The following is a 26,388-nucleotide window of genomic DNA, read 5'->3' on the forward strand; positions in this document are numbered from 1 at the left end:
GTGTTTGAAAGTTAACAAGTTTCTGTGGAATTTGGGTGGGAGTTTTTTGGCGGTCATGATTTAAATTTCGGTTATCACGTTATCCGTGCTGTAAAGCTCCGTCTCTGTTAACCTGATCTTGGCTCAGGGGAATTGTTTTGGCCAGTAATGTTAGGGGAGCTTTTCTGTTAGGGGCCCATTATTGGCTCTCTCGGCTGGCGCATGCTCTCGCACATGTTCGGCTTATTTTTGACCGTGCTCACCTAGAAGCGGAAGATGCCAGTATGCCAGTCAAAGTTCTGCTTCCCATTTGAACGGTGGTGTTTTCTATATCCGCACTTCGATCGTCTGCACCGATTCCTTTCGCTACGCAGAAGATTTTTTACCAAGAAAGAAAAAAAGTAGCAGGCTTAGCATTTTTCTCTGGCTCTGGAAAAAGGGCGACAAAGGAATTGCTTAAATCTTGAAAAGTATTTTGTAAGTCTTGGTTATGAATTGCAAAAGCGATTCGCAATCGTGCTGAATGGGAAATCCATCTTATCAGTGTTGAATGAGCTAATTGATTAATCAGCATTAATTTGTTTATATTTGATTTAAATCAGCTCAATTGAATGTGTTGGCTTTATTAAATGAAAGTGAGAGTGATTTGATTTGCGTTCTAATTGAGTGAAATTTGCCAATTTACTTTTCCCCTCGCAATAAACCTGTATATTTTAAAATTGCGGAAATGTCAATTGAAAAATTCGCATGATTGCAAATAATAATTTTCGTAAGAAAAGTCCGCGTGTTGAATTATTAATGATAGAAGGAAATGTGTGGCTAAATCGGAGTAACGAAAGCACGGCCCAAAAGTTAACTGCATAAACAGTTTATTTTTATATGCCAGAGGACAGCTGCAAGTTCAAGTGTACAAAACTCGTAACCCCCATAAAATTACATTACGCATGATACACACAGACACACCGATATAAATATATGTATATAGGTACATGGGGAGTATGACGTGGTGTGCGAAAGCCCGTCGCTCAACACGTTCTAAAATATTAACTTAAAAGACAACAGCAAAAAAATACGCAACAATAATAACAGCTACCAAACAACGTGCTTATTAAGAGAGTCCAGAGAGGAATTATTCAAAAGCAGCCCCCATCAAAAAGCTTCCTCTCGAGAGAGAGTCCCACTCTCTCAAAAACACAGCTGATTTTATGAATTTTTGCCTCAAATACCCCCACATAACCCCCTTAAACACCTCACCCCCTTTGGTTTTTACAACAAGTGCCGCTCTTGGCGAAAAAATGTTTGCTGATGTTTGCCATGTTTTTGGCTGTTTGAACTTGGCAGCAGATAAGTGGGTCTCGGGTACTCACAAGGAGTGTGACCGCATTTGGGGGCCTTCTCTCGGTTGCCTGACCTTGAAGTCTACGAAATTTATTTCGATTCAAAAATAAACATTTCAAATGACATTTTGAAACTTCTTCTTTGGCTTGTTGTGTTGATAAAGTGGTCAATTATTACGTACTTAAAAACAAATTTAGCACCAAAATTATTTAAAAAGTTACTTCCAATGGGTCTCTTTTATTATTTATTGTATGGAATAAAAAAAAACAAAACGTTTATTGCGTAATTGATTTCACTTTTAAGCAATTTTCGAAAATCGTAATTTATTTTGATTGATGGATCATCAATTGAAAAGGTGACATTAAAAGCACAAGCCCTAAGGAGTAACTTTTGATAAATTGCTCAGTAATTAAAAACTTGAAGCTATCACGTTAAAAACTTTTATAGAGACATGCAAAATATTTGAAGACCTTCACTTAAAGAAACACAAAAATAACCCACAACAAGTGTGATCGAATTTTTGACTTTGAAATTTCAGTCATCAGGCTAAAGAGTGGAGCTAAAATAGCATGTAGTAAGTACTATAAAAAGGCAGTCAACTCAAGTGAAGGTGCGTGTGTGGCTGTCATACTATGTGTGCTGATGGGCGTCTTGTTTGCTGTTTTCCACAAGAAACCAGAACTAAGGGGAGGGTTGTAAAAACACACCATCAATGTTTGTTACAGCTTTTACCGCCAAAGTAGTGCAAGACAGTAAAAACTTTTAAGAGAAGTGCTAGAGGACTAACTACAGTGAGGCTTAATTAAATTGACATACTCTACTTACAAAATAAAATATCTTTCGTTTATTAGGTTTGATTTTGTACTTGATAGTTTTTTAGTTTTTAAACAATTATTCGAATTGGATCCTGTGTATTAGAAAAACAATCTTAATCTTAATGCTTAAAGTGGTTTACATGATATTTATGTATTATATTATATGTAAACCTATCTTATGACTTTATAGTATAAGCATCTATGACCTTTGGCTGGTAGTCTAAATTATAGAAGCATATTAGCTCCCAAGGTATTTTATTAATTTTATGAACCAGGAGTACTAGTTAGGTTTCAGTTCCATCAATGCAAGCTCGTCTGTATATCCCTCCTTCTGAATTATTCAGCAAGTTTCTTTACTTTTGCAGTTTGCTTGCATCCCACAAACGAACCCCCGAAAATCAGTTGCTGGGCAACCTCTACTCGACAGCGGGAAAAGGGGCAAAGGGAGGAGGACTCACTAAACCTTGCACGCAAGTGAGTAAATCACTGGCTGTAACTGGCAGCCGTTAGGTGAAATTATCAATTATGCAATTAAAAGGGGTGGAAATTGTGGCAGTTGAGTATCTCAGCTGAAAGTTATTAAAACTTTCGCCCTTATGCACTTATTGATCTAAATTAAATGCCAAGGCTAGAGCGGTATTAAAATAGTTGGGCAAGTGCTTTAAGAGCTAATTTTAACTTGTTCAAAAAACCTACATATGGATATATTTAAAAGTGAAATTATATTTATAGGGCTATAGCTTTGAGTCGTGTATGAGAACCATATGTGTTGCCTTCTGAAATAATCTGGAAATGCCCTTAATAATTTATTCCTGAGTTGCTGTTTGAGTTTCCGTTTTTCTCATTACACATTCCATTTCCGTTTCCCCCGGCCCAAAATGAAAATGTTACAGGGCAATCAGACGTATACGTAATATGCTAATGAACTTTTGTTGCCAACATGCTGGCGATAAACCAAGAACAAGACCCAACCTTTCGGCCCAACTGTTGCGAAAGTAACTTTTCGTACATATGTGTGGTGTCTGGTTAACTGGGCATGTCCTTAGGTTTGTCGAAAGGCAAGCCAAGCGAAATCCTGCTCACTTCACAGCCGAGACTCGACCTCCCTTTTGGGCCAGGCCCATCCTTCAGCCTTCAGCCAATTGACCCTTAACCCTTGCCTTAGAGTGCCTCTCACCTGCCTGAATTTACCTTGCCGAAGAGTCAAGGACGCAGACACACACTCATACGAATTGCATGCCTGATTTCACCGATTGATTGCATGCAATTGTTTTCCCCCCGACTTTCACTTGTCTGCTCATCCCAAACCAAATCCTTGGAAAGCGAAAACAGCGTAAACAGAGCGAGCGGCCATATTAAGTACGTGAAAATGCTTAAACATTATTCAGGAGCCTTTTTTCCAGCATGTTGGCTTGAAAGGGGTTAGCCCTTGAAAAGATTATTCCCATTTCAGATCCACTTCAACTGTTGCACATTCGTAAATAAGAGCTGTCATGTCCAAATGCATGTTTCATTTATTTCTGCTTTCATTTTTGAAATGAATACACTCATAGAAATTTTCCGGTAAAATCGCCCTAAAAACATGGAAAATCGCCCTAAAACGGGGGTCAATGGCGACTAGGCAACAAATCTAGGGCGAATCGCCATAAAAATAAAACCAAATAAAAGCAAAAAAATCTATTAATTTTTCAATGGTGGGGGGGTGGGGGGGTGTTGAAATTTCCTGGGAACTGGACTCAACACATATACACACACACACGAACATCGTTTCAGATAATTTATTTGTTGAATTGTTGCTATATCGGACGATGCCATTGGGGGCAGGAGGCAGCAGACTTGTATAACTGCCGGTTATAACTGAAAAATCATCTTTGTAATCGAATTAAGGAGATATATATGTATAAGGAGAAAAAACAACTTACTTGAGAAAAACATTTGGGGTCTCTACGAGGGTTCGAACCCACAGCCTCTCGAGTTGGAGTCTAACGCTCTAGCGCTGCACCACAGCCCGATCGCGCTAAGCAACGTACAAACACTGTACACATCTTACTTTCTTGCGGTCTAAATTATACATACAAAAACTTTGCTGGCTGGGATACTTAGGGCCGTTTCTTCGCATGATTAACATAAATTAGTCTTTAAACTCAGAATTTCCATATGTATTTAGGGTTTTACGACTACTTTAAATTTAGCATGCGGACGAAAAATCTTAATTAGTAATAAAAACTGTAATAAAAAAAAAAGTGTTGACTCACACAGGAATCGAACCCACGACCTGTATTTTCAAACAGCAAAGCTGAAAGTGCGAGTGCTTAGACCGCTGGGCTACCCATTCTAACTCACTTGTTTTGACCTGTCAACTACACACACATGTACATAACATGTCTTACATGTATGTATCCATTTATTGCGTCATAAAATTTCGCCCTAAAAAGTAGGGCAAATTGGCCTTTTTGAAAAAACTAACCCTAAAAAATATTTTCCATGGCGATTTTTCGTATATTTAGGGCTAGCCACCCGTATAATAAGAAAATTTTTCGTATTTTTAGGGCGACCTCGGTTTTAGGGCGACTTTTCTAGTATTTAGGTAAAAATTTCTATGAGTGTACCCTTTCGATGAGTACTTCCATTTCGGTTCTGATTTTCTTATTACAACAACAAACTAATCAAATTAAAGTTAATTATTACATCTGATCTAATTTAAATGTCATAAATACTTTAAAAACCCATAATCCGAGATGACATTTTATACTCCCAAAAAAACTGAAACGATGATCGATTTGATGTTATGTGGTATCAATTTTTGATTTAATAAGCGGCATATCAATTCGATATGGTCGAAATGTAAACCACATGTTCTATGTCACTTTAAGGGCTATTCCACTCTATTTTGAATTGAGAGAGAGTTATTCTCGCTTGCATATTGCTCTCTTTTTCGTCGTTAGAGAATCTCCGATAGGGAGAAACCGGCAAAATGATATTAGTTAATATCAATATTACCAGTATTTCACATTAAAAACTGCGTATAAATATCATATGTTTTTTTGTTTGTAGAAAACCTGCAATAATGATAGAGGCCTTATCAAGCTCAAAGTAATAAGACAAACATAAAATCTTAGGAAGTAAACCATAAAAAATGAATATCATTTTGTGAGGGTGTCTGCAACTTTGCTTACCGAAGTTCGACCAAATATTTATGGTTTTTGTTTGGTCTGCGCAAATTCCGAAATGAGATTTTGCGGTTGCCACTTTGTATTCCGCTGAATGTTTCTGAATGTTTCTGCATGAACGCTTGATGAGCATATTTAATGCAGTTTGAAATGTGGTTCCCGGGTAAACAGCACTTAGCTGAAATATGAAATTAATTATGTGCGGGTCAGTAGATTCAATTAAAGTGAAATTCTGGCAAACATAACATTGACATTGACATACGCGCTTTCACGCAGCTCGGGAAAACAAACCGTGTTCGTAACTCGATTCCGTGGGAATTAATTAAGGCAATAAATAAAACAAAGTGTGGTCGGTATAATTTGATAGTCTGCTAATTGGCTTCAATTGTTTGGTTACCAACTGCAGCCAGTTAGAGCTGGATACTTTCTGGTCACGTATTTGGCCAATGAAGGTTGTTGAAAATTGAAGTCATCCGGCTGTCAGATTGCCATTTCTGCGCATTTCCTGCCCGATTGCAATTCATTTCCCGTGTCCTGCCAAAATCCGCAGCTTAACTTTTGCCGTCGGCTTAATGTTCAACCTGAGGAAGATGATGTTGCCTAGCAGCCATCAAACACATTTGACCTTGTTTCGCACGGCCAACGTTGCGTATGAGTGTTGCTTAGATGACTTTGTTGATTTGCTTGTTGCTTTCATTATCAATGTCAATGCGCCCCAATGAGCTCTATAGAGGTTCAGTGTATCTGTGGGATACTTTGGCTCTCAATCTCAATCTCTCTCTATCGCTGATTGCTTTTGTTTCACCCTGAGTTAATGGGGCATTTCGCAAACAGAAAGGAATAAGAATAAGAGCAAATAATGAAGAGTCCCATCTGTAGGTCATGAGCAAATTCCACTTTGTTGCAAATTGATTTCCTTCTGCGCTATTTATTTACTTTCGTGTTGATGTCGCCACTTCTAGCCACCTCTCTGTGCATTTTATGCTCTCAGCCTTATCATTGTTTGTATTTTGTATATTTTTATATTTTTGCATCGAAGAAAATTGTATTCATTTTGCTTGAGCAATCGAATTTGTGTTTTGCAGTTCGAGTGGCGCGGGTCTTGTTTTGTTTTTATTTTTAGCGCGAAATTACGAAATTTTCTCAGCCATTTCTGATTGTTTTATTAATTTATTGAAAATGCGTCTAAGCCGCTTTCGATGTTTGCCAGGCGTTTTGTAAGTTCTCCCAAAGCTATGTATAAATATTTTCTCTATCTGATGGCTCAGCTAATTGTTCGCATTATTCTCTTTTGTTTCTGGGACTCAAGTGTAAAAATTCGCAGCTGAAAAAATAGTACAATACACGTTTACACGTCCGTGAAGTGAACTTTTTTTCCCGCTATATATAAAAACGCCCTTTTGCATATTAATTAGATAAACAATAACCTTTCAGATATTTTTTATCAATACAAAAGACGTGACTTACATTTTTGTTTATGTTGCTTTTATTATTTATTAATTGGTTATTGGTGTTCAATTTTATTCGGGGTGCTACAAAAATATTTAATCCCGGTATTAATATTTTTTTTAATAAATATATAAATATATGTATACAGGTTAAATATTATTTTGTTAAATACTTTTAAGCCTTTAACAACCTTCAACACAATTTATATTTTTCGATAATTATTACCTTTTGTAATTAGTAGGCGCTCTCTAATTGTTTTTGATTAGCTGAGCAATCAGATCCCGAAAAAAGACCCATTAAGCTTACCTCTCAAGTCGAGTCTATCACCAATCTCTTGTGTGCCATTTCCATTTCGATCTTCCCCAATCAAGCAGCGGCTGTAGGATGAGCAATGCGGGAATCGACGGCGGAGGAGGAGGAGGCGGCGGAGGATCGGGATCAGTATCCGGATCAGCGGTGCCGCCCACAACGCCACCACCCACTGGCCATGGATCCACTCGTCGCCTGAGCCACCTGACGGGCAGTAGCCGTTCGGGAGGAGCCGCCGCCATGGGCAATGTGGTGGGCTGGCTGAAGCAGGTTCTGTCCACACCCACAATCCGTATTGATGTGTACCACCCAGCACGATACACAGTGTATTACACCCAGAAAACAAACCACCTGCACCCCTTAGCTTTTGTGTTGCATCCGCCCGCCTGATTCTTCTTTTTGCCCCTGATGTCCTTTGATGTGGTCCAGGATTCCCCGAGAGCACATTGTGATTAATTAAATACTTTCCCATCCCTTGCAGGCATCCATCGAGGTGCGAGACGCCGGCACAAGGACGTTGTCGATGCTGCAGAGCAGCAATCCCAACTTTCGATCCTTGGACCTTTCACTGGGCACGCCCACACCCACGACGCCCACCTCTAGCGAAATCCCAGTTGCTCCGGCCAGTGCCACCGCCTCGCTCAGTGGATCCACATTGCAGTTCGGACCGGACGAACCCGACGAAGGATCCGCCGCCGGAGGAAGCCAGTCGCTGACGCCGCTGGATGCCAGGGAACTCCTGACGAGACCCACACGCGCCTACGCTTCCGTCAGCCAGCCCCAAAGCCCCAGGCATCGGGGATCGGGCTCGGGATCCGTTTCCGGCTCGCGAATAATCACACACGGCCTGACCGGCCGCTCCACATCGATATCCTCGCAGCTGGAGAAGACCAAGAAGCTGCTGAAAATGACCGAGGGCGAGGACAAGCCGCTGATCATTCTGCACTACAACGATGTCTACAATATCGAGTCCATGGCGGAAACGGAACCAGTGGGCGGGGCAGCCAGATTTGCCACGGCCATCAAGAGTTTTGCCCATCTTAATCCCCTGGTGCTCTTCAGTGGAGACGCCTTCTCGCCCAGCATGTGTAAGTAATGGGGAAACATGTTCAATCGGAAAGAAAGTTTTCTCAAGACGTAATTATACCCGTTACTCGTCGAGTAAAAGGGTATATTGTATTCGTGCAAAAGTATGTAACAGCTAGAAGGAAGCGTTTCCGACCATACAAAGTATATATATTCTTGATGAGGGTCACTAGCCGAGTCGATCTAGTCATGTCCAGTTGTACCTAGGTACAATTTAGTGGTACCTTTTACCTTACCTAGGTATACAAATAATTGAGTACCTTTTACCTTACCTAGGTATTTATTTTTATATACCTTTGGAATTATTAAGGTACTTACATAGGTATTAAACATTGCTCTGATTTAAAATAGCCAAATCTCGACTGCGACACTGTAGTATCGTTTCATTGTATCGTTTCGTTTCAGAATTGTAATAGTCGGAACGCAGCATTAATAATTCAGCCGTTCTATTGTTTGTTTTGTGAAGTTAAAACTAATCGCAGTTTTTTTTTATATAATTTTGTGCACGTATGTATGTTCCCATCACTACATCAATTTATTTATGAAACCAAAGTGTATTTGGCGCGCAAAAATGCCGTATGTACGTAAACAAACGGCATATACATGCATATGCACAATATATAGTCAATGTTTCTACATACGGAATTTTTGCGCGCCAAATATGTACATGAGGGTTTCATAAATACATTAATGAAGTGATACGTGCATAAAATTATTCATGCCGCGTGGTTTAAAAATATATGCACAAAATTAAAACATTTAAATTTAAATGAAATGAAAAGATATTGTTTGATTAAGACGACTAAAAACTGAAAACTAGTCTTATTTTAAGTTTAAATGATTACATTGAACAAAACAAAAAAATTATAAAAAATAAAAAATACCTTATAAATACCTTTTACCTTTACCTAGGTACTGGGAAATTTAAGTACCTTTACCTTACCTAGGTATTTATTTTTGACAATACCTTTTACCTTACCTAGGTAAAAAAACACAGTACCTTTCCCAACACTGGTCATGTCCGTCTGTCCGTCTGTATGAACGCTGAGATCTCGGAAACTACAAAAGCTAGAAGGTTGAGATTTTCCACACATATTCTTGGGCCTCCTACGCAGCGCAAGTTTATTTCAGCCGAGCGCCACGCCTCCTCTAACGCCAACAATCGCCCACTTACGATTTTAAAATGTGTCCTGCGCCCACATCTTTAAAGATTTCCGATAAGTATAAATGCAATTTTGTTGTGTATATTTATACCTATCGAAATGTAGAAGACATTTTTCAAATTGGACCATTCATTAAAAAGTTACACGCAATCAAAATTGTTTATATATCTATCTCCCTCGCACCCTTTAGCTGAGGTTCGATTATTTGATAGTCGGGACACCAACCCGAGTACAGCGTTCGCATTCCCTTTAGCTGAGTGACGGGTATTAGATAGTCGGGACACCAACCCGACTATAGCGTTCTCTCTTGTTTTAAATTAAATAAATCGAAAAACAGAATCAAGAATACTTTCATCTCTATCCCTAGCGCCCACATTTTTACAGATTTTTTAAAAGTTTAAATGCCATTTTCTTGTGTTTATTAATACCTATCAAAATGTAGAAGAAAATTTTAAAATTGGTCAATCCATTAAAAAGTTATAAGCAAACATTTAAACAGCTGCTAGATGGCGTCGGTAGCTTTGACGACTCCATATGGCCATCTCCCTTTTGTGAGTGTTCAAAGATTTAAATTATTCATTGAATATTTTTCAATTGCAGTGAGCACCTTCACCCAGGGCGAACAGATGATTCCTGTGCTCAACTCCGTGGGAACCCACTGTGCGGTCTTTGGAAATCACGATTTTGGTAGGAAACGCTGGCGTACATATACTTTCAGTCTGCCATTTCTAACAATATAATCAATATAATTTCCAGATCACGGTTTGGATGTGCTGGTGAAGCTGATCAAGCAGACGGACTTCCCTTGGCTCATGTCAAATGTGGTGGACAACGAAACCGGTCGTCCCTTGGGCGGCGGAAAGATCTCGCACTTTATACTGCACAACCAGATATCGATTGGATTGATTGGTCTGGTGGAGCGTGAGTGGTTGGAGACCCTGCCGACCATCGATCCCAATGAGGTGACCTACATCGACTACGTGGAGGCGGGCAACAAGCTGGCCCGCGAGCTGAGAAACGAGGGCTGTGACCTCATCATCGCCCTCACCCACATGCGCACCCCCAACGATATTAACCTGGCCGAGAAGTGCAACGGAATCGATATTATCCTCGGTGGCCACGATCACGTTCGCGAGGTCACCGAAATCAACGGCAAGATGATCGTCAAGTCGGGCACGGACTTCCAGCAGTTCTCGGTGATTACCATCGAGCGGGATGCCGCCAATCGGGACCACTTCACCACGGACGTCAAATGCTTCGATGTGACGGCCAAAATTCCGGAGGATCCGGAACTGAAGCAGGAGCTCTCCAAATATGCCAGTAAGTGTACTGAACAGAACTCATGTGTATATCCCTGAATATATTAGAAGATGTAAAGATGTTTAAAGATCTAGATATTTTGTGTTTTTCTAAATCATTTTTATACACGTTACTCGTAGAGTAAAAGGGTATATTATGTTCGTGCAAAAGTATGTAACAGCTAGAAGGAAGCGTTTCCGACCCCCTAAAGTATATATATTCTTGATCAGGGTCACTAGCCGAGTCGATATAGCCATGTCCGTCTGTCTGTCTGTCTGTATAAACGCTTAGATCTCGGAAACTACAAAAGCTAGAAGGTTGAGATTTCCCACACATATTCTTGATTTTAAAATTTGTCTGAGAAGTATAAATACAATTTTGTTGTGTATATTTATATATGGGACGTTCCATGTCAACCCCGCCACCCCTCTTTTTTATTTTTTTTTGTATGTGGACAGTACCACATTGATTGCAAAGCCACTTGCTTCCAATAGTTTACCTCATACCTATTTTGTCAATGTTACCACTCTTTCGCCGTATAATCGCGTTGAAAAGAAAACACAAATTCATTTTTATCCTGCGAACGGAAGAAACAATTGGCATGGTTCAAAAACAGAAAAATCTGTCATTCCATAGCCGATTACGAGAAAAAAATTGATTTTATTAGACCGTAGATGACCAAGCGATAGCGTTTTTAAAGTCAAAAAGTAGGATTTCGTCCAAAGGGCCAGTCTGCAAAAATACCATTATATTTTTCTCAGAAAGCCCCATATTTAACGGATTTTATGCCACTTGTTTCAAAGTGGGATCTCTCTTGAGGAATTAACTATGAATTCTTTTGTACGTTTTTGTAGTAGTTAACTGTCAGAAAAAACTAATAAGTAATATAAAATAATCATATATGCTTTGGAAAAAATTAACAAATCAATGAAAAAATTACCAAAAAATAGCCAAAAACTGATTTTTGCGTATATTGGTGGGGTTTGTCATAAAAATAATCAAACTATACTCCAAATTTGTAGTTAAGCTCAGTATCCAACTAATTAGAAACTAATATCGGGGCAAAATCATGTGGGAATGTGTTTTATTCAAGTTTCAAGGTTTTTGGCTTGGTGGACTTTTTTTGGAAGTGCCCATATCGAAATGTAGAAGACATTTTTCAAATCGGACCACTCATTAAAAAGTTATGCGCAATCAAAAAAATGTTATATATCTATCTCCTTGGCACCCCCTTTAGCTGAGTGACGGGAATTAGATAGTCGGGACACCAACCCGACTATAGCTTTCTCTCTTGTTTTTTCTAGTTCTTCTTAAGGCCTAGTACTCAACCCAACAAAAAGTCGTCCAAAACAAAAAACTTCATATGAAAAACAACGTCAAAAATTTTTGTTTCATATGAAGTTTTTGTTTTGGACGACTTTTTGTTGGGTTGAGTACTAGCCCTAACTCTAGGTAATGTAGCTTGAGTTAAGGAAGTTAGTATGGGTTTTACCAAAAAAGCTAATCTCCACCTTTTCTTGCAGAGTTCATCGAGAGCAAGCTGTCGGATGTGATGGGCGTGTTCAGCGTTGAGTTAGACGGCCGCTTTTCCCGAGTCCGAACCCAGGAGACGAATCTGGGCAACTGGGTGTGCGACGTGGTGCTGGCCGCCGTCGGTGCCGATGTGGTCATCCTGAATGGAGGCACTTTCCGCTCCGATCGCGTGCATCCGGTGGGTGCCTTCACCATGGGCGATCTGGTTAATGTTATACCCATGCGGGATCCACTGATCCTGCTCGAGGTCAAGGGTCAGGTGCTGTGGAAAGCACTGGAGAACGGTGTGTCGGCCTATCCAAAGCTGGAGGGCCGATTTCCCCAGGTGTCAGGGATCAGCTTTGCCTTCGATCCGCAGGCGGAGCCCGGCAAGCGCATCGATCCGCAGCTTATCCAGGTGGGCGATGAGTACCTTAACCTGGAGCAGACATACAAGCTGTGCGTCAAGAGCTACATCTTCATGGGCTGCGATGGCTATACGATGTTCAAGGACGCCACTGTGCTGGTGAGTCAATTTATATATTTAGTCGTTCTTGATTATCAGCCAAGTATTTTAAAAAGACTACATCTTGTAAAGGATCCTGTTTTAATTCTACTGTTCCTCCACTTCAGATGGATGACGATGCCTGTCCAGAATTGGGGATTACACTGCAGAACCACTTCAAGGCCATCAATTCCCGTAAGTGTGGGCAAAACACAAAGCACCGACAGTCACTGGTGACACTTTCGCGGAGGCACAGTTTGGTCCAGTGTCTGGATAGCATGGATCTCGATGGACCATCCCCCATCCGCAAGTTGTCCGTGGGCCATCACAACAAGTCGATGGATTTGACGCATGGCAATTCCCAGAAGGTATGAAAAACTTGAATATAAATTTACATATGAGTAAAATTCTAATGGATATTCTCAAAAAGATGCTGCGACGGGCTTCCTTGGATGACCTGGAGCAGTCCACCTGCGACTTGGCGCCCCAGTTGGAGCACCGCATCGTTATGATACAAAACGAAGAGGTGGGATATTGGCAATTATTGGATGGACCCGTTGATAATCCAAGTAATTCTTAATCCCACAGCATCACCGACAGCTACTGTTCAAAAAGGAGACGCACATCATGAATTCCACAATCGCCGAGGCCGAGGACGAGTAAAGAACTACCGAAAGCCATTTAATTCAAAATTTGCATTTAATTTTTGTATTTTTTATTTCTTTTTCGTTTTCTAGTTACAAAAAAATTAGACAACTTGATTTAAGGGCAGGTTCCGATGCGGAGAGAAATATTTGAATAGGGATTAGGCAAAAGCAAAGCGAAGATATACCCGTTAGCTAGTTAGTTAGTTGGCAGATCTGTGGGATCGTGTCCTATATTTATTACCGTTTATTGTTACCGCTCCTCTGTTTTCTTCGGCTAAGTTTCGTTGTGAACGTTTTTAAGACTTCCCCAGAGATGTATGAACTTGATATTGATATTGTATATGATGTATGTGGATGTAGTGAGTACGTGTACCTAAAGCTTACCGCTAGTTTAATTTACCTTTAATTAGATAAACTGATTTACACAACCAACTGATTATTATATTGTAATTACTGAGCAGCCCTTATGTTTTGTGATCTAGTTAAAAAAAGAAAAGAGTTTGAGCCGAGCTTTGAGATACTTCCTTAGATATTCCCAGTAGTTGATTTTAAAAATCCAGAGTCCACTAACGCAATCAAACACTATAGGTTGTATGCAAAAAACACTGGACGACGGCGCGGAGGACTAGCAAACTCAAGAGGCAAGCAGATGTAAAGTGAATGTAAAGCAATATTTTAGACAAAGCACCTAAATTTTGAATGTCAGAAAATCAAAAAATGGGATACGTATATTTTTATGGACATTTTTGGACCGCTTAAACACAGCAGAGCATATTATTTTTTAGAGAACGCGATCGCGAATGCAACACTCATGGATAAATGCTTTAATCTTAAATAGTTCCTTGAACTTGCACACCACCAGACACGAGATGCAACAAAAGCCAGAGTGTATTTTTGTCCATAGGAATAGCAATCTGATTGCGATGCTGGCGACCAACCGGAAATCAGAACAAAGCTAAAACAAGGCCAGCAGCTACCCACGCAATTACACAAAGTTAAACAATAAGTAGAGGAAGCCACATGCATATATGTACTCCATGCTTAACTGATTGTCCATGCTTAGAACGTACAGTTAACTAAAGTGAACAATATACAGGCTCAAAATGCACCTGATTATTACAATTATAAAGGACCCATATAAATATAGATATCGTACATCTTTCGACCCCTTCCCGCGCCCCTCGCGGGCCAACCTTCGACACTTTCAAACTATTTTGCAATGGGCCATTAGCCCGTAGAAGAACGCATTTTGTGTATATTGAACAGAGTACATTGATTTATGTAAACATTTATTAAATACATAAACTATATGTAAAGGGGACACTTTTAATTATTTGGCGGAAGCACGTTTGTTAGTCAGCGGGGCACTAAGGTGGTTGGTTAATACTTCAATGGGGGTAAGTTAAACTTCTAGGTCGATTGTATTTTGGCCGCCTCAATAGAACTGCAACACCAAGGTCTTTATGGCACTGGCGATGTGGAAGGCGCAGTCGCGCACCTCCAAGGTGTTTTTCTGTATGGCCTGCTTGTCATCGGCCTCGATGGCCTTTTGCAGATTCTCGCACTCGTGTTGGATGAGAATGTTCTGGCGGGTCAGCAGCTTAAGGGTCTCGCGGGTCGGGTCGCTGGCATTGGGTGGCTAAAACAATATAAATATTTATCAGCCATCCATAAAAATCTTTGGTAAAATGTAATCCCACGTAAATGCTTGTTAATCTTACCAAATTGGCATATAGAGCAATTAAATCAGTCACGGCGCTGCGGATGAGCTCTCCATGTGGGGCAATCGACTGCTTCTGATCCTCCGGCACGGGCTGCATTGCCCTTATGAGCTCCTTTAGACAGCGAGTGACCAGATCAGAGCGCACCTTGACCTCCTCACCAAAAGGCTTCCCATCGCCAGCCATTTGGTACATGCTGGTCGTATTCCGAATATCGGTGTGACCCTTGGCCACGTTGGGCACCAGACGGCGTTCGTACATGCTGGCTGGGCGCTTGATGGTCGACTGGTTTGAGGAGTCATTGGAGGAGCCGCTTTCCACATTGGCAGACCCACCTTCAGGCAGCGACAGAGGCTCGTGCTCCGTATCGGGACTGCTCAGGCTCAGATCAATGCGACTAGGCCAAGGAAAATCAAATGAAATCATAAACAAAAGTAAACAAAGTGAATTTAAACTAAAACTCTCACAGTGGCTCGTCGTAGACGCTGTTGTTGGAGGCGCTCGAGAACTTCGACTTGAGCTGCGAGTTCTCGCTGGACAGCATCTGCACCACGTTCTTCAGCTGATTGATCTCCGACTTGTAATCGCTGAGCTGTTTGCGCAGCGTTTCCATTTCGTTGTGCGAATTGGCATTGCGCGGTGGGGTATGCACAATGGCCTAGGCAAAAGAAATGAAAATAAACAATAAATAAGTCAATAAAATAAGGAAAACTAAATATATAAAAACTATAAAATATAAATGCAAATAAACTAACGAAAAGCAGACAAATCAGAGGACAACTACAAGTATTCAAACTACACTTTCACAATTATCAGCTAGTTTTATTGAGGCTTATGGTCTACATTTGGATCTCTACCACTGGGAATCGACGGGATTGCCTAAAATCAGGGAGCTATAATGCCCTGGACTACGGTTGAACACACATGGGTACAGCACGGGGTGTCTAATTGTCAGTCTTCGCTTACGCTTCTAGCCAAAGCTATTGTTCAGCTTGAGTATCTTTTGCCGCATTAGGTTTACCTGCTGGGCCATTGGTGGCACTGGCGCGTAGTCATCATCGCTGGCCACCGGATCGTAGATGGGCTCGTCGTCGGACAGATTCGGATCATGACCGCCCTGCTCAAACATTGAGTTGTTGGCATACGGCAGCGATTGCAGTGACTGATGCCCGGGCAAGGGTGCATCCAGTGGACGCAGGTTGGCCATGTTCTGCCGTCGCATAGCGTCGACGAGCACATCGGTCAACAGACCAGTGAACTCGGCGCGATTGAAGCGTGCCAATTTCTGTCGACCCTGTGGCGAAAGCATGTCAATGAATAAAGATTTGAATCATTCATGTTTCGCAAGGTCAAACCTGATTGCGCGTGGCGCTCAAAAATGGATTAGCCGGCAAAAATGGCACAGTTGCATGATCTGCATTCAGGGTGCTCGTCGACCAGACTGCAATTTTATGAATATATTTATTTTATTTGAAGAAATAATTTGTACTTAAATACTACTCACTAGCTTCGCACTCTCGTCTGTCTACCTCGTCGTAAAGGTCCATGACCAGTTCCTCGAACATCTTATTTGGCACGAGTTGTAGCTTTCCGCGGGCAATCTTCAGCTGCTCGCTTATGTCGGCGCCATTGGCATCCGGTATAATCATGTGGCGTCCACTCTGTGGGGAAGGAGTCAATTAATTCAGTTGTGGAATAGGATGGGTACATGGGTGGAGTTTCCCTTTGTTAACTATGATTAATAGCATAGAAATATAAAGCCCTAGTGACCCATAGATCAGAAGCAACACAATCACTAGCCGAATTATCTTAGGGTCAATGGAAATCCAGGTTTTTGACATCAATTTAAATATTGTTAAGGGTTATCTATTAAATTAAATGAACTATTCAGGATCTAAGAATTAATATTCAGTATGTATACTAAATTAGTACTAATGTATTTTTTTATAATTCAGTAAAATTACTTCGGTTTGAGCTTCTAGTTGAATTATGAGTTCTTGATGAGTTACATATGTATGCCTAATGAATCACAGTTAGATTTGAATTAAATTGGATTAAAAAAAAATATTTATAGACTGACAGATATGAACTGATTCCCAAGAACTCACCGCATGATCTGGCTTCTTGCCGCCCAAGAAGGTGATGATCCTGTCGGTGACATCGTACATGGCCTCCAGCAGTCGCTCAGCGATGGTATTATGATTGTTGGCCCTAGCCAGCTCCAGCGGAGTCATCCCATTGCCATCCAGCGCGTTCACATCGGCTCCATAGATGAGCAGCATCTCGATTTGCGATGCCTGGCCGAACTTGGCTGCCATGTGGAGGGGCGTGGAGAGCTTGTCCTCGTGATAGTAATTGGGGTCTGCTCCCTGAACCAGGAAGCGCAGCGAGGTCTCCAGATTGCTGGTCCTCACGCTGGCATGGAGTTGCCTGCTCAGCTCCTGTTCCAGACTGCCCACGGATCCACTGCCGTCGTCATCGTCCTGCAGACTTGGCTTGAGCACGAACGTTAGGTTCACGTGCTTGGCCTTGATGAAGTCGGATTTGGTAGGATGCAGGGCATCCTTGGGCGACGGCTTTCGCCAGCGGGGCAGGTGCTTTCCGCCCGCCGAGCCACTGCTGCCGTCCAGCAGATGGTGCTCCCAAACGCTGTTGGCCCCGTGGGCATTCAGGGAGTTGACGAAGTTGAGAACCGAGGGCTCCCAGTTTCCCTGGCGCAGCGACTTCACAATCGAGATGTGCCGGCCCAGGCTGCGGTGAACGGAGCAGCAGTCGGCGCAGAGGAGGATCCCGCGATTGATGCTCGCCCAGGAGGGATCACCGGCTCCACAATCGCCGCAGACTTCGGTCTGCAGGCGGGATTTGCCCCTCGGCATCTTGGTTCTGGTCGAAATCGTGGGCGTGGCTGGATCGGGATGATCCAAATCCGGCGGCGCTATAAATAACTTCCTGTGCGCTTCGATTATACTGCTGGCGAAACACATTCAGCATTCCAAAACGCTCACAGACGGCTGGGGAGATACAAAAAATAGAACAGCGAAGTTGAAAACTCGGGAAAACTCAAGTGGCTTCTGTTTGTGAGTCAGTCGCGAACTGGGCGCTCTCTGATTGGAAATCCGAAAGACTGGCGCCAAAGGTCAAATACCAGCGGCCGGGGCTCACCCCTGGTCATCAATTAGGAAAATTACTTTTAATTAAACGCGGAGAGCTGCAGTGGAAAACATTTGCGGATGCTTTTTACCAGTTGTTTTATTTTCTTCTGCCAGCCAGTGTGACCAAGTTGTTGTACTGGCAAAGCGCCAGATTCAAAGTAAAATGACTGTAAAGCGTTTTTATTGGTTTTTGTTATTTCCAAAAGTTTTCTTTTAACTTTCAAACATGAGATGTTTTGAAAAAGTTTAAAAATTCTCAAGTTCTCTCTTTTTAAATGGCTTACAAGTGAAATAAGTGCAATTATTCAAATACAGCCTTGCCAGATGTTCTAAAGTAATCTTCTGGTCCCACCAATTTCCCGCCATCTGGCAGCCCTGGAAGCAACATCTAGTTGTCTCGCTCGCACTCTGCCAAAAATAAACATATGTTTATCAACAGATGAGACAGTTTGAGAAGCACTGCAGTTTTTGGAGCACATGTGCCAAAACAAAACAAATTTGCCGACTTTTATTTGAGTTATTCTTGTTATTAAGGTTATAAAAAGCCATCAAGCTGAGTAGCATGCAAGTGGAGAATCTGTACACTTCGGTGGCCTGCAACCGCTGCACGGAATGCGCGGATTGGGGTCCAAACGGGTGGATTGCCTATGGAGCCTGCAATGCCATAGCCGTAATGGATCCAAAGGTGGGAAAAATTGTTTTAATCTAAAATAATACTATATAATAATACTATTTACTGCCTTTCCTAGTTCCAAGGCAACTCGGCCAAGATTTTGTTCACCCTGGTGGAGCACACAAAGCGAGTGAATACCGTAAAGTGGCTGGATCACGGGAAACTTCTCTCCGGTGGCGATGATGCAAATGCGCTTTTTTGGGAGCTAAGTGAAACGGGAGCCACCAAGAGCATCCCACTGAAAGGCCACACAAGCGGGGTAAACGCAGTGGATGGAGTGCGTCGGCAGGATGGATCCTGGCTTCTGGCCACCGCAGCAGCAGATAGCACCATCAAATTGTGGACTCTGCAGGAGGACACTTGTGTGTGCTTCCAAACTATATCATTAGCTGGTGGATTCTGTTTCTCCCTTCGCCTGAAATTGCTGCCCAAGAGCAATCACGTCCTCCTGGCCTTCAGTGGCGATGACGAAACTGTTTCCCTGTGGACGGAGCAAGTAGAGGCCACAGGTGGTGGCGATTCACTGGGTCTGCAGTTCCAACGCGTCCACAAACTCACTGGCCACGAGGATTGGGTTCGCGGCCTGGATTTCGTTGACGATGGAGAGGACTTGCTGCTGGCCAGCGGCTCGCAGGATAACTTCATCCGTCTCTGGAGGATTGCGCCCCGCAGCGAGGAGCAAATGCGGGAAAACCGGATGGATCTGCTGCAGCTCAGCGAGAACGACACCGAGATAAAGGTGGAGGAAAAGATACTGCAGCTGGGGAAGGAGGCCTGGTATGCAGTGAGCTTGGAATCGGTTCTATATGGCCACGAGGGCTGGATTTATGGGGTTCACTGGCACAAGACACAGGAACAGGGTAAGTCACCTTTTCAGAACTGTGCAAAAACCCTGTTAAACTTCTATACCTTTCAGAACTGCGCCTTCTATCCGCCTCCATTGACAAGACCCTCATAGTTTGGGCACCCACGGAGCAGGGCGTTTGGCTGGAGCAAGTGCGCGTCGGCGAAGTGGGCGGCAACTCGATGGGCTTCTTTGGTGGCAAGTTCTCCGGCGATGGACACTCAATCATGGCCCACAGCTACCAAGGAGGCTTTCATATCTGGAATCAGGATGCAAATCGCCCGCAACTCTGGACCTCCAACGTCATTGTCGGCGGTCATTACGGCGAGGTGAGGGATCTGGCCTGGGAACACGACGGCGCCTACTTGATGACCGTCTCAGCGGATCAAACAACGCGACTGCATGCTCCTTGGCTGCAGGGCAATGCTAATCCCACGTGGCACGAATTGGCCCGTCCACAAGTTCATGGTTACGACATGCAGGCGTTGGCTTTGCTTTCGCGCTATAAATTCGCCAGTGGAGCAGAGGAAAAGATTGTGCGTACATTTCAGGCGCCAGCGAACTTCATTGAAAACTTCCGTCACATCAGCGGGATAAAGAAGGATGATGCTGGAGATGCCCTACTGGATTGTGAGTCATCTGTTATTTTAAAGATTTTCTTTTAACTTGCATCTTTCTATTATATTAGCCCTTCCCAAAGGAGCTTCTGTGCCTTCTCTTGGCCTGTCAAACAAGGCTGTGTACAAAGTAGAAACCGACAATGATTCCTCCAGCAAGGGCAAAGATGAGTATCCGGACACTTATTTTGTTCCCATTACTTTGGAAACGCCACCGCAGGAGGAGACTTTAATGCAAAATACACTTTGGCCAGAGCTGCAAAAGCTTTATGGCCATGGTTACGAAATCTTTGCACTGGCTGCCACTGCAGACGGTTCCGTCTTGGCCTCCACCTGCAAAGCCAGCAATGCCGAGCATGCTCAGATAATACTATGGTGGGTGTTGACTTAAAGTATGGCAGTCTTCAGTTAAATTTAAATAGTATAGATATAATAGTATATTGCTTTAAGTTGTCCCTTATACCTTATTTAGATAAAATTGCCACTTAATTGAAGAACAAAATCGTTTCAGGAACCCTTTAAATTGGAAACAGTTGCAGAAGCTGAGTGGCCACCAACTGACAGTCACCCAGCTGAGTTTCTCCCCCGATGGGCGATATCTGCTATCCGTCTCCCGCGATCGTCGCTGGTGTCTCTACGAGAGGCTGGACTCCTCCGTGGGATACCAACTGGTGGCCAGCACGGATAAAACCAATGGAGTTCACACCCGCATCATTTGGTCTTGCGATTGGTCGCACGATGGAAAGTTCTTTGTGACCAGCTCGAGGGATGGAAAAGTAGTGGCTTGGAAGAAGGGAGAAGACAGCAAGGAATCTTCGCTCAATGGCTGGCAGGCGGCTGGAGTTCTGGACCTCAAAAATGAGTCAATCACAGCTGTGGCTTTTTCCAGTAATTATCTAAGCGAAACCGATGAGACATACATTCTCGCCTTGGGAACGGAAACCGGGCTGATAAAAATATATCAGTTGGCGCGGGGAGAATGGAAGTTACTCAGCGATTTGAATAAGAGGTAAGCTAAAGACTGAAGTATTCATATCATCTCTTATTAATATTTTGTTAACCGTCAGCCAAGCTCATCATCTCACCGTTCGGCGACTGCAGTTCCGACCTGGCAGTACACTCCAGCTGGCGAGTTGCGGAGAGGATCATTTGGTGCGCATCTACGACATAAAGCTCACATGAGTTTGACTACATGTGCATTAAAGTAGCCTCATTAACTCCAATCGCTGTGTTTAATTAGAAGTCATCTGCAGACAGAGTGGAAAGGTGATGGGTCTCGTCTCGCCTGGTTTATCTCAATGTCGCTATCTAATCTGTAGCAATTTGCCGCGTTCGGGGTTCTCCCTGGGCTTCTGGTTTACGTGCCATGATAACATGTTATTGACACCTAATTAGCTGCAAAATATTGGCGTTGCAAGCACTTTGATTGGGGTATTTAAGTAGAATGTTAAAGTAGCTGTGTTCACAGTTTGTTGTAAGCAATTCAAGATGAAGGCAGCTATAGTTTTGGCACTGATCGGCACGGTTTTGGCTGCTCCGCCACTAAGGTTGATGGCGAAGCCAGTTCAGGATCATGATCAATACGCCCATATATTTGCGGAGGTGCGACCAGCTGGCCAAAGGCCCCAGCAAACGGAGTTCCAGCCACAACACCACAATTATGTGTCGAACAACCAGGTTGAAGTGGATCAGCAATCCGTGGAGCAGAAGGAGCAGCACCCAAATTTCTATCCAAATCATCAGGTCGAGCTGGAAGTTAAGCCCGTGGATCAGAAGCCACCTCAGCGTTTGGAGGTTGAGATCAAACAGCAGCACCCGCAAAACTCTGCCCAGGGACACTTGGTTAATCTGCAAATGAACCGTCCTCAGCACTTGGAGGTTGAAATCAAGGATCACCATTCTTCTCCCAATCATCAGGTTGAGCTGGAAATCAAACCGGTGCAGCAGAGGCCACCTTTCCAGCACCAGCAAAACTCTGCCCAGGGACATTTGGTGGCTCTCGGACCAAAGCCAGTGGAACAGAAGCCCCAACACAGCGAGTCTGAGGTTCCTGCCGATCATCAGCCGAAGCATCCCCAGCAAATCGAGCTGGAAATTGCTGAAGAGGACAAGCCCATTTCCTCCTATCTCCAGAGCCTTCCCCACTTCAACCTCAATCTGCGCCAATAGAGCCCCAGACCGAAAAATGTATCCGTATTACAAAGTGCATTAAATATGTATAATTACAAAGACGGCGCTTTCACTGGCCAGTCTTCCCAAGGTGCTTGTAAATGCGAAATAAATAAAAATGGTCGAGAATGGTGAGCACAAGGAGCCGCAGTTTGCAATTTCCGTTTTTTTGGGCCAGAGACGCCGTGGCCACGTGTCCGGGATCAGGAGTCCGGAGTGAGGAGTCGCTGGGTGCTGAGTTATGGCCAGAGCGTGCCACCTTTTAGACCGCAGCTTGCAATTTCCGTGCTCCAACTGACTTTATGATTGCCATTGGCTTCTGGCTTCAGCTTCAGTTTCAGCTGCAGCACCATTGTTGTCCAAAGTTTTGCGATGGGGCAAGAAGGAGAGCGGGCTGGCAATGCGGTTAATTGGCTGGCGGCCATCTTTCGCTGGCACTTTAATTATGTTTTCGTGCAGTCCACAACTCCACTTCTATGTAGCCTCTATATCTATATAACTCCATCTCCTTCCCGGGGAGAATGTCGTTGAACCACCACATAGATAAGCGCATAAATCTGCATTGTTCCGGCTGCCACAATGGGGTAGAAAGTTAACTATTGAATTGCATTTAGGCCACGTCGGAGGTCGATTGTCCTCGCACCTATTCAGAGACGGGCAATATCCCGTGGGGAAGTGCCATTCCGGCCCCATGGCTGGCAGCCCGATGGATCCGGGGCTTCCTTCGACGCTCGTTCACACTGCACCGTGCTGATGGAAAAACCGCTAAAAAATTCGCCACCATGATTGCTTTATTTCGGGGATTACACCTAAACCAAATTTGCGTTGCTTTTAAAGTGCTTTTTGATCGAGTTGTTTTTATGGGTTGTTTCTTCTAACGATACTTTATGTCATTTGTAAAATGCGCTCAAAAATTATTTAATATTTATATTTTTTGGAGCCCCTTTTAAACGAAGAACTATATTAATATTCATATAAGTTTATCTCTCGATTCTAGAAAAATGTTAACGCTCTGGGTACTTCAAATGATATTATATTAAAATGTATTGAAACTTCAAGGTATTATTTTGTTGACTGAAAACTATCTTTAATTCAAACATTAAATGTTTTTGTAATTTATATGTGAATATGTATTTCGAATACCAATACATTTCAAGATGATAAGTACTTAAGAACTATAAATATATCAATAAATATATTTATTATTATTCCCAGTGTTGTGTTTTTCGCACGCGTTTTATTTTGAGTCAAATATTGGCAAACAAAGCGGCCATTGCAATGGCGCTACGCGCGTTTCCGTTTCCGCTGAAAGTTGCACACAAAAATCCATACATTCATGCATTCGCACCAAAACTTTTGTTCAACTTTCATTGTGCTGTGGCATGATTCCACTCTTTATTTATTTTCTTAGCTCCGCCATTTGTTATTGCTGCAACAATTTTGCATTCTGCGGAAAAAGTTTAAGTTTCAATTGCAGCGAACGTGCCCAAGAGTTGCTGACAGCCACTGGAGCAGTGGAAACTGAAGCCATTCTAGCCATAACATGTGTAAACATATATTCCCATTCCTTAAAAACACCACATCCAGAATCCAGCATCCAACATCCTGCTTCCTACATCCTGCTCCCTCCCCGAAGTCCGCAGACCCATTCTTTTGCATGTGTGTCAGTAGTGGATTTCGCTGGGGTTGCGCTTTCTGTTTGCCTGCCATAGTTTTTTGTTTGACTTGACGTCCAATCTTTCCTCTACTGCGAAAAACTGTTTCCATATCGAGGAAACAGTGCGGTTGCTAAGGGAAAGCTGAACTATCTAAGAATACGGTAGGAGGATTAGTACGAAAAGGTGCGATGCAGATGCTTCAAAATTTCCATCTTCCCTTTTCTGTAAACAACGAATAGGGATAAATTGAAACGTGCCACTTTTAAAAATACTTACAAGATAAAAACACTTACAAGAGTTTTCCAAACATTTTTTGAGTAGTAAAATCTAATACCCAAATTTATTTAAGAAATGATTATTTGTTTGACATTGAGTTTATACTATAATGTATTTTCTGAAAAATATTTTAAAAAGTGAAAGTTAATACAAATATTTAAAAAGTGTTTGTTCGTATAAGTTGGAATATCAAAAATGCTTAATTTCTTTAAAATCAGGGGAAATTTGAGTCATTTAAAGAAGACTAGCTGTAATTGTAATTGGGTCAAAGTAAGAAAAACAACTTATAACCAACTAAAATAACTAACTTGAGTCATTTAAAGAAGACTAGCTGTAATTGTAATTGGGTCAAAGTAAGAAAAACAACTTATAACCAACTAAAATAAATAAAAAAATTTTAAAAGCTTGACCATTTTTAGCAATGGTACCTGTCCTAATCTCCTTTAAAATATGAACTTGTTAAATATTTTAATGATTTCCTTTATTTATAGAAACAGTGTTGATAAAATCTAGAATCTTATAACTCCCAGTGCATGTTTATACACTTTTTCACTGCAATAACTCTGCAGAGATCTGAGACAATCTTGATGAGTTGCTGATGCTTCCCTTATGCTGGTCATCGTCTCCGAAAAGCCCGGGCAAATTAATTATTCCAGAGGGGCAGCGTATGCCAGGCATATCCATATTTCTGTCCCGCCTTTCGCTGTCACAATTGCGACCCCTTTGACATCCACAGACCCACCCACCCATCCACACATATGTTTCGTTCGTATTTCCGTTTTGACTGCGCCACAACAATGGTTCGCGCTCCATGATTTGTGCATTTCCGTTTTTTTCGGAGGCACGCGCGCGACATGCACAAACATGAATGCGGGGGGAGGCGGGCCGACCGGAAGCTGCCGAGCAGCCATTGCTGAAGCCAAAAACTGCGGCAAAGCCAATTGATGCGCATTGAGCAGAGCATTTGGCCTAGTTCGAAGTGGAGTGCTGGACTTGCTGGCCCAATTTAAATCGTCAATTGATTAAGCCACTGCTTTTTGGCGCATTCGACGTTGTAACAAGCGAAACTTCGAATCGAAAACTTTCGGCCTGCTAAGCCCAAAAGCCCAAGCGTTCAAAGTTTTTCAATTACCTGACCACGCTGTACTCCTGTTTCCAGGATCCTGCAGGATCCAGAAGCAAATTCCCATAGTTTTGTTTGCTCGGGAGAGGGGAAAGGGAAAAAGGGCAAGTTTAACAAGACAACAGGAAAAACTGGTAAAAGTAGCAAGTTAAAAGTTGGAACACAAAAAAAGCAAAAAACGCGATACTGTGGATTTTGAATATAAATATGGTAATGCAAACCTGTAGCCCAATCCTGCGCAATTTAGTGGGCTATTTCGCTTTCATTTGTCTACGGAGCCTTTGAAAGTTGGTAAACCTTAATTGTTTTCCAATTAGTTTTACTGTAAAAAGTTTGAAGTTCATTTAGCTCCTCCCACACGGCATGTTTTTGCCTTGCTTTATCTCCCGTTTTTTGTTCGTGTCGGTCGCAGTCAACGTGGCGTATGATGAATTTTTAATTACGTGTGCTGCAAGCAAACCAGACAGAAAAAGTGAGGCAAAAAACCAAAAAAATTGGTAACAACTGTTTGCCACTTGCAAATTGCAGCTACCCAAAAGAGTAATCAAAAAAGTAGGCGGCCAGAAGAAGAGCTCTAAAGCCAAAAACGAATAGTTTTTCCAAACTTTTTTTGGCGTTGCAACATGGAAGCATCATATATACGAGTGCACAGAGCGTAGTTGAGTTCATAGCTGCGAAAAGATAATTACACAGTCGGATTTGAGCGCTTAGGGTCCTGCTCTTGACAATGAAACCGAGCCTGAATGTGGATTAATCGTCTGATTTACGCCCTGATGTTTGGCCGCCACTTTGGTCCCCGTTTAAATGCAGTTGCTATTTGTGTTTGCCGAATGGAATCGAAAACAATTTCGATTGTTTTAAGAGCGAATCGCTTTCGGCCATT

At 42.5% G+C, this 26,388-nt stretch overlaps 4 protein-coding genes across 9 annotated transcripts; 3 read left to right on the forward strand and 1 right to left on the reverse strand.

Annotated features, from left to right (window-relative positions):
* The first annotated feature begins 264 nt into the window (after positions 1-264).
* LOC108068357 (mannosylglucosyl-3-phosphoglycerate phosphatase) lies at positions 265-14,590 on the forward strand. Of its 5 annotated transcripts, none has more exons than XM_017157863.3 (11): positions 265-456; positions 2,498-2,606; positions 7,123-7,330; positions 7,542-8,148; positions 9,910-9,996; positions 10,066-10,629; positions 12,132-12,646; positions 12,754-12,993; positions 13,056-13,151; positions 13,214-13,284; positions 13,363-14,590. In XM_017157863.3, the coding sequence occupies exons 3-11, from the start codon at positions 7,136-7,138 to the stop codon at positions 13,421-13,423; spliced, it is 2,436 nt and encodes an 811-aa protein (XP_017013352.2). In that variant the 5' UTR covers positions 265-456; positions 2,498-2,606; positions 7,123-7,135; the 3' UTR covers positions 13,424-14,590. The 5 variants fall into 5 exon arrangements, with proteins under 5 accessions (XP_017013352.2, XP_070069625.1, XP_044248633.1 ...); XM_070213524.1 differs by having other exon boundaries at positions 7,126-7,330; XM_044392698.2 differs by lacking the exon at positions 7,123-7,330 and having other exon boundaries at positions 267-456.
* Git (ARF GTPase-activating protein GIT1) lies at positions 14,545-18,373 on the reverse strand. Of its 2 annotated transcripts, none has more exons than XM_017157868.3 (8): positions 18,235-18,373; positions 17,102-18,004; positions 16,498-16,654; positions 16,349-16,434; positions 16,015-16,287; positions 15,461-15,651; positions 14,994-15,390; positions 14,545-14,911 (listed from the first exon to the last, which is right to left on the reverse strand). In XM_017157868.3, exons 2-8 carry the CDS (start codon positions 17,975-17,977, stop codon positions 14,708-14,710), a joined length of 2,184 nt encoding a protein of 727 aa, XP_017013357.2. In that variant the 5' UTR covers positions 17,978-18,004; positions 18,235-18,373; the 3' UTR covers positions 14,545-14,707. The 2 variants fall into 2 exon arrangements, with proteins under 2 accessions (XP_017013357.2, XP_017013356.2); XM_017157867.3 differs by having other exon boundaries at positions 18,182-18,297.
* Positions 18,374-18,583: 210 nt separating this feature from the next.
* Elp2 (elongator complex protein 2) lies at positions 18,584-21,482 on the forward strand. The gene is made up of 6 exons (XM_017157875.3): positions 18,584-18,830; positions 18,895-19,678; positions 19,735-20,292; positions 20,351-20,654; positions 20,791-21,288; positions 21,347-21,482. Exons 1-6 carry the CDS (start codon positions 18,708-18,710, stop codon positions 21,459-21,461), a joined length of 2,382 nt encoding a protein of 793 aa, XP_017013364.2. The 5' UTR covers positions 18,584-18,707; the 3' UTR covers positions 21,462-21,482.
* Positions 21,483-21,762: 280 nt separating this feature from the next.
* LOC108068361 (ataxin-2 homolog) lies at positions 21,763-22,592 on the forward strand. Its single transcript, XM_017157876.3, has one exon. The coding sequence runs from the start codon at positions 21,768-21,770 to the stop codon at positions 22,446-22,448; it is 681 nt and encodes a 226-aa protein (XP_017013365.2). The 5' UTR covers positions 21,763-21,767; the 3' UTR covers positions 22,449-22,592.
* The last annotated feature ends 3,796 nt before the right edge of the window (positions 22,593-26,388 follow it).

The sequence above is a fragment of the Drosophila takahashii genome, chromosome 2R (genome assembly GCF_030179915.1).
Source record: "Drosophila takahashii strain IR98-3 E-12201 chromosome 2R, DtakHiC1v2, whole genome shotgun sequence".
Taxonomy (NCBI): Eukaryota; Metazoa; Arthropoda; class Insecta; order Diptera; family Drosophilidae; genus Drosophila; species Drosophila takahashii.